This window comes from Corylus avellana, chromosome ca3 (genome assembly GCF_901000735.1).
Source record: "Corylus avellana chromosome ca3, CavTom2PMs-1.0".
NCBI lineage: Eukaryota > Viridiplantae > Streptophyta > Magnoliopsida > Fagales > Betulaceae > Corylus > Corylus avellana.
This window is the reverse complement of record NC_081543.1, coordinates 29,492,637-29,499,082: the sequence shown is the minus strand read 5'-3', so window position 1 is coordinate 29,499,082 and position 6,446 is coordinate 29,492,637. Positions and strand designations below refer to the sequence as shown.

The 6,446-nt window shown below is 36.6% G+C and overlaps 1 protein-coding gene across 2 annotated transcripts; it reads left to right on the top strand.

Annotated features, from left to right (window-relative positions):
• Positions 1-2,496: 2,496 nt before the first annotated feature.
• LOC132176317 (probable LRR receptor-like serine/threonine-protein kinase At1g12460) lies at positions 2,497-6,371 on the top strand. Of its 2 annotated transcripts, none has more exons than XM_059588489.1 (3): positions 2,497-3,144; positions 3,458-4,550; positions 4,640-6,371. In XM_059588489.1, exons 1-3 carry the CDS (start codon positions 2,961-2,963, stop codon positions 6,117-6,119), a joined length of 2,757 nt encoding a protein of 918 aa, XP_059444472.1. In that variant the 5' UTR covers positions 2,497-2,960; the 3' UTR covers positions 6,120-6,371. The 2 variants fall into 2 exon arrangements, with proteins under 2 accessions (XP_059444472.1, XP_059444473.1); XM_059588490.1 differs by having other exon boundaries at positions 3,083-3,144; positions 3,289-4,550.
• Positions 6,372-6,446: the final 75 nt, after the last annotated feature.

The window sequence follows — 6,446 nt, the reverse complement described above, 5'->3', positions numbered from 1 at the left end:
TTTTTTAAAAAAAAAAAAACAAATAGGAAAAAGCGGGTTATAGGACTAATTGACAACAAAAGGGGTGAGCACCCCAACAACAAAGCCCACAAGGTAAACACAGTACAAAAATAGTAACTGTAACAGAATCTAGATCAGGTCCAAAATGACCCAATAGCAGGCAATGATGTTGCCGATAGTTTTATAAGAACCATAAACAAGTCGGACATTTTTCAGGGCCGCACAAGGCAGTGACAAATTACAAAGAAACTCTGTGAAGAAACCTTTGTGGTAAAGGTAACAACCATGGTAAAATGGTTATTGCAAGACAGGCACTGCATAAAACCGAATAGGATTTGTAGAAGAACAAGCACCAACATCAAAAATCTTCCTCACAAGATCACACCACATCAGAACAGGGAGATTGTAACCCACAGAAAACAAAATAAACAGCGAAAACCAAAAGAAAATACAGAAAAGCAACAAATAAATTACAACAAAAAAAAAACAGCTACAAAAAAGCAACAAACAAATTACAACAAAAAACTAGCTGCACAAAATTGTTGCACCAGAGGACGAGAGGCTGATGGAGGAGATCAGAGTGCACATGGAAGTTTGAGTGAGGATCAGCAGGTGACGGCAGGAAGCTAGAAAGCCATTGGGGAAGGTGGAGAGAAGCGATTGGCGGAGGAATCGACATGGGAGAGTAGAATTTATCAAACCGTTCATATAGCATTTATCACGTCAGTTATTAAAATGTGGACCGATACATGAAAAATTCACATTATACTAATTTTCTTTTCGGATAGAAATTCACACTTGTCACTTATTAGAGTAAGTTAAAAGAAATTTATGTTATTTTCATAATATGTGAACTCCTATATAATTTTTTTTTTTTTTTAAAAAAAGTCTATAATAAAAATTGCAGTACCCAATCAGTTTTCAATTCCATAAGACAATTTCAATTTTTTAGACTCACAAGTTTTGGGAGAAGACATAAATTTCTTTCAACCGCAACACACTTGTTAAAAATATCATGTGTCTCTTAATACGTGAGAATTATATAATTTTTTAATTAACACTTACGATATACATATCATTTTTATATCCGCAAAGGATTTTTTCGGTAAATGATTACAACCCTGAAAAAAAAAAAAAAAAAATTAAAAAAGTTGGTCAAATTGTAAAACCATACAAACACGTGGCATGATTTGTTATGGACCGCTATCTAAGTATACTTATTATATTTTTTTAATCCATGAGGTTAAGAAGAAAAACGTAATTATAAGAAAATTGATGATGCAAAATCTGTACATAAAGCATATGAAGTTCCTCAAACTCAAAAGTTAACTGAGATTGACATCACGCACCAATTAGATTTGAAAGAGTCTTGTCAATCACTCTTAATCAAACAAAAGAAGAATTATAACTTTGAATCGAATTTTTCAACAAATTTTGATTATACAATTTCTACCTCAAGAAAAAAAAAATCCTTTTTCAGAAATGTTAATGCACTCTTAACCCAAACTACTTTGACGTGGCAGTTAAAATTACAATTTCATTGTCACTCTAGTAAGTATGTAATTAGGCGTATTTCTCGCATTTTTTAATAGGAAATTAGAGGTTTTCATTTAAACTATTTTAGACAACATTTTTTTTTTTTTTTATTTATAATTTTGTTAAACTGACATTTGGTTTTAGAGAATATTTTTTTAATTTCCTATTAAACTGGCATTTGTTTTTAAAATATATAACTCTCCCGTGCATTTTTAAAAAAGTATGTGAGAATTATATGTCATGAAGACATATATTAATTTAATAGACTAAATTAAATAAATAAAAAATTATTCATTTACCATATTGAAACAAAAAAAATTATTGTAGATCAAGCCTATGTTAATACTCTTAATTATTGACACAACCCATGAATCCGATACAAATTTAATACGAAATTAAGAAGTTAGGCTTGATGAGTTTAACCCATTTAATTAAATGGGTAATGTTATGGTTGCCGTATATAATCTTATGCCTATACCTCATTACGACCTGACTCTAACATACAACATAAAAATTAATAATTTTTGACACGATACGCAAATTTGATATAAAGTCAACATAAAATTAACATATTAGAATCACAGTATCTTATATATTTAACTAAATAAGTTAAGTTATAATAATTCTATATACTCTTATATCAATACCTCATCTTAACTCGAACTCAAACTCAACCCACAATCATGAATTGACAACTTAGTTAATGTCATATCCCTTTCTTAACTAATATTGGGAAAAACACACACACACATATATATATATATATATATATATATATATATATATATATTTTCTCTTATTCAATAAAAGGGAAAAAAAATTGTGACGTGTCACCTGCAAAATTAAATATGAGTAAACAAAAAAGTTAAAGAAAACAACGAATGTCTTCTCAAAGTCGCAATTGGAACGGATACAAAGAAAGTTCAATGCAAAGGAAAAAGCAAAGGTCTCAACGTCAAATGGTACAGACAGACAAGAAGGCCAAAAAAGCCTCCATTCCCTCTTCCCCTTCTTTTTATTTTTTAACTTTCGTTGTCTTGTATGCTAGAAGGAGTAACAGTAATGGCGGTTTGTGGTGGTGATTATAGCACTGGTGAAGTGGTTGGTGGGAGAGAATAAATGCTGGGTTTGAGAGAACAAAAGGCCCTACAGGGTGCTTATTATGAGTTATGAGGAAGAGAGAGAGAGAGAGTGAGAGAGACAGATTGGGTTTGATGTTTGATGCATATCATTGTGAAAAAAGAAAGTGTTTGGGAAAGAGAGAGAGAGAGAGAGGGATGAACATGCACGTGGTTGAGCTTCTTCTGGTGCCAACCGCTAAGTACATGGATTATTAAAAGGAGTTTTTGTATTAAATTTGGCTCACCTGCTTCCTTTCTTTTCCAGCCGAGACAAAGAGTCACCATTTCCACACATTCACTCCCATGCTTGCCTGCCCCCCCATTCTTTTTCTCTCTCTTTCTCTTTCTCTTTCTCTTTCTCTTTCACTAACTTATCAAGCTTCGATTTTGGTGCTTGGGGTTCGGCCCCAGAGAAGAAGAAGACCCAGATCTTTGTTGTTCAGGCTTGACAGAGAGAACCCAGAAGCAGAAGAAGATATTGTTATAGGTACTTGCATTTCAGAACTTTTGCTTGTATAAATTGTGTTCATATTTTCGGGGGTTTTTTCTTCAATTTCAGTGAGAAATATGTTATTCTTTGCTCATGATCGCGATGTTGTATTTCTCATACTCAAAAGATTGTTACATTCAGTAGGAAGAAAACCCAGATCTTTTCTGTGTTGGATCCAACTATGATAATGCCAAACGGATAGACTCTTTCAATTACCAGCCCAGTGTTGCGAGCATGAGAAGACTCTATCAATTCCGTCTTTCTCATGCTCTTTTGTGCTTTCTTTCTTGCTTTCTTGGAATTGCTACAGTTTCGCCGCTAACTGAGAAAGAGATTTTGCTTCAATTCAAGGGAAACATTTCCCATGATCCGTACAAGAGCTTACGTTCATGGGTTTCGAGTGGGGATCCTTGCCAATATTACAGTGGTGTGTTCTGTAACTCAGCTGGATTCGTTGAAAGGATTGTGTTGTGGAACACTAGTCTTGCTGGGATATTATCCCCGGCTTTGTCGGGTTTGAAGTATTTGAGGATTTTAACATTATTTGGAAATCAATTTTCGGGCAATATCCCACAAGAATATGCTGACATTCAGACCTTGTGGAAGATCAATTTCAGTTCCAATGCGTTATCCGGGTCAATCCCAGAGTTTATTGGTGATTTACCAAGCATTCGGTTTCTAGATTTGTCAAGGAATGGTTTTACTGGGGAGATTCCATCAGCTTTATTCAAGTATTGTAATAAAACCAAGTATGTTTCTCTGTCTCAGAACAATCTTTCGGGTTCTATTCCTGTATCAATTGTGAACTGCATGAACCTTCAAGGGTTTGATTTCTCTTTCAACAATCTCAGTGGTGGCATTCCCTCGGGTGTTTGTGATATTCCAATCTTAGAGTATCTAATTTTAAGAAGCAATATGCTATCAGGAAGTGTTCAAGAGCAGATTTCAGGATGCCAAAGCTTGAAAATTTTGGACCTTGGTAGCAATTTGTTTTCTGGGCTGGCACCATTTGGCGTTCTTGGATCGAAAAATATTTCTTTATTCAATGTATCCCATAATGGGTTTTATGGGGAGATTCCTGAGATGACGACATGCAGTGAGAGAATGGAGTTTCTGGATGCTTCAGCGAATAATTTGGATGGGGAAATTCCACTGACCATTACAAATTGTAGAAGTCTCAAGGTTTTGGACTTGGGGCTTAACAGGCTGAATGGGAGTATCCCAGTAGGAATTGGAGGCATGGGGATGCTATTGGTGATTAGATTGGGTAATAATTCGATAGGTGGGGCGATTCCGAAGGAGTTTGGAAGCATTGAGCTGCTCCAGGTTCTGGATTTGCACAATCTCAAACTTGTTGGCGGAATTCCCAACGATATAAGCAATTGCAGGCTTCTTCGTGAGCTGTGAGTTCAATCACCTTCTTAAATTATTCTACTTTCAATTCAAATTGCTTTGACTCAAATCTGAGAAAAATGCTAATATGTTTCTGCAGGGATGTTTCTGGGAATGCTCTAGGGGGGGAAATTCCCGATACCCTTTACAACATGACTAACCTGGAAGTCCTTGACCTACATCAAAACCAACTCAATGGGAGCATCCCTCCAAGCCTAGGAAACATTTCAAAACTCCAATTTCTCGATCTGTCACATAATTTGATTTCTGGACCAATCCCCTCTTCTCTTGGAAATCTTACAATGTTAACTCATTTTAATGTCTCCTACAATAACCTCTCAGGCACCATTCCTTCAACTATCCAGAATTTTGGTCCATCTGCATTTTTTAACAACCCCCTGCTCTGTGGCCCCCCCTTGGACACATCTTGCTCAGCAAATGGCAATAGGACGAGTTCGACATCAAGGAAAACAAAGGTGCTAAGCAATTCTGTCATTGTCGCAATTATTGCTGCTGCTCTGATCCTTATTGGGGTTTGTGTAGTATCCATCATGAACATCAGGGCTCGCAGTAGGAAAAGAGTCGATGAAACAATGGTTGTTGAGAGCACGCCTCTAGGTTCAACGGAATCAAATGTAATAATTGGGAAGTTGGTTCTCTTCAGCAAAAGTTTGCCCTCTAAGTATGAAGACTGGGAGGCTGGCACCAAAGCTTTGCTTGACAAGGAGTGTCTGATTGGTGGTGGGTCGATTGGTATGGTCTACAGGACTAATTTTGAAGGCGGGATCTCAATTGCAGTGAAGAAGCTTGACACTCTAGGACGGATCAGAAGCCAAGACGAATTTGAGCAAGAAATCGGACAGCTAGGCAACCTTCGACATCCAAACCTTGTAGCTTTTCAGGGTTATTACTGGTCCTCGACAATGCAGTTGATTCTATCTGAATTCATCCCAAACGGGAATCTGTATGATAATCTTCATGGGCTTGATTATGCAGGCACCAGTACTGGTGGCAGCAATACTGCATTGTATTGGTCTAGAAGGTTTGAGATTGCGCTTGGAACGGCAAGAGCCCTAGCTTACCTTCACCATGACTGTAGACCTCCAATTCTTCATCTCAACATCAAATCGACTAACATACTCTTAGGTGAGAAGTATGAAGCCAAGCTGTCAGATTTTGGGTTGGGAAAATTGCTTCCCATTTTGGATAACTATGGTTTAACCAAATTCCACACTGCAGTTGGGTATGTTGCTCCAGAGTTGGCTCAAAGTTTGAGACTGAGTGAGAAATGTGATGTTTATAGCTTCGGGGTTATTCTTCTAGAGCTGGTTACAGGGAGGAAACCAGTGGAGAGTCCTAGAGCAAATGAGGTGGTGGTTTTGTGTGAATATGCTAGGGGGTTGTTGGAGAGTGGCTCTGCTTCAGATTGTTTTGACAGAAGTTTGCGCGGGTTTGTGGAGAATGAACTTATTCAGGTTATGAAGCTGGGGCTCATTTGTACATCTGAGACTCCTTCAAGGAGACCAAGCATGGCAGAGGTTGTTCAGGTTCTTGAATCTATCAGAACTGCATTGGGGTAATATGATTAGTGTACATTAGAGGGTTTATGGACAACCTACAAAAATTAACAACATATTTTTGGAACAGATGTGGAAGCAAATGCTCTAGCTGCAATTGAACATTGTTTAGTTGTGCAGAGGAGACAAAGGAATTGCTCATTTAACATATATAAGAAATAGAAAATTGATTCTTTCGTATTTGTTTTTGAGTTATCATCATCAATTGTTCATGACATTTATAATCTTTTGTAATAAAATCATTCGTTTATTGTTTCTCATTTGCAGATGAATACTAATTACTAAGTGAATTAGATATTTCTCACTTTCTAATTCTCTTCAGCATACACA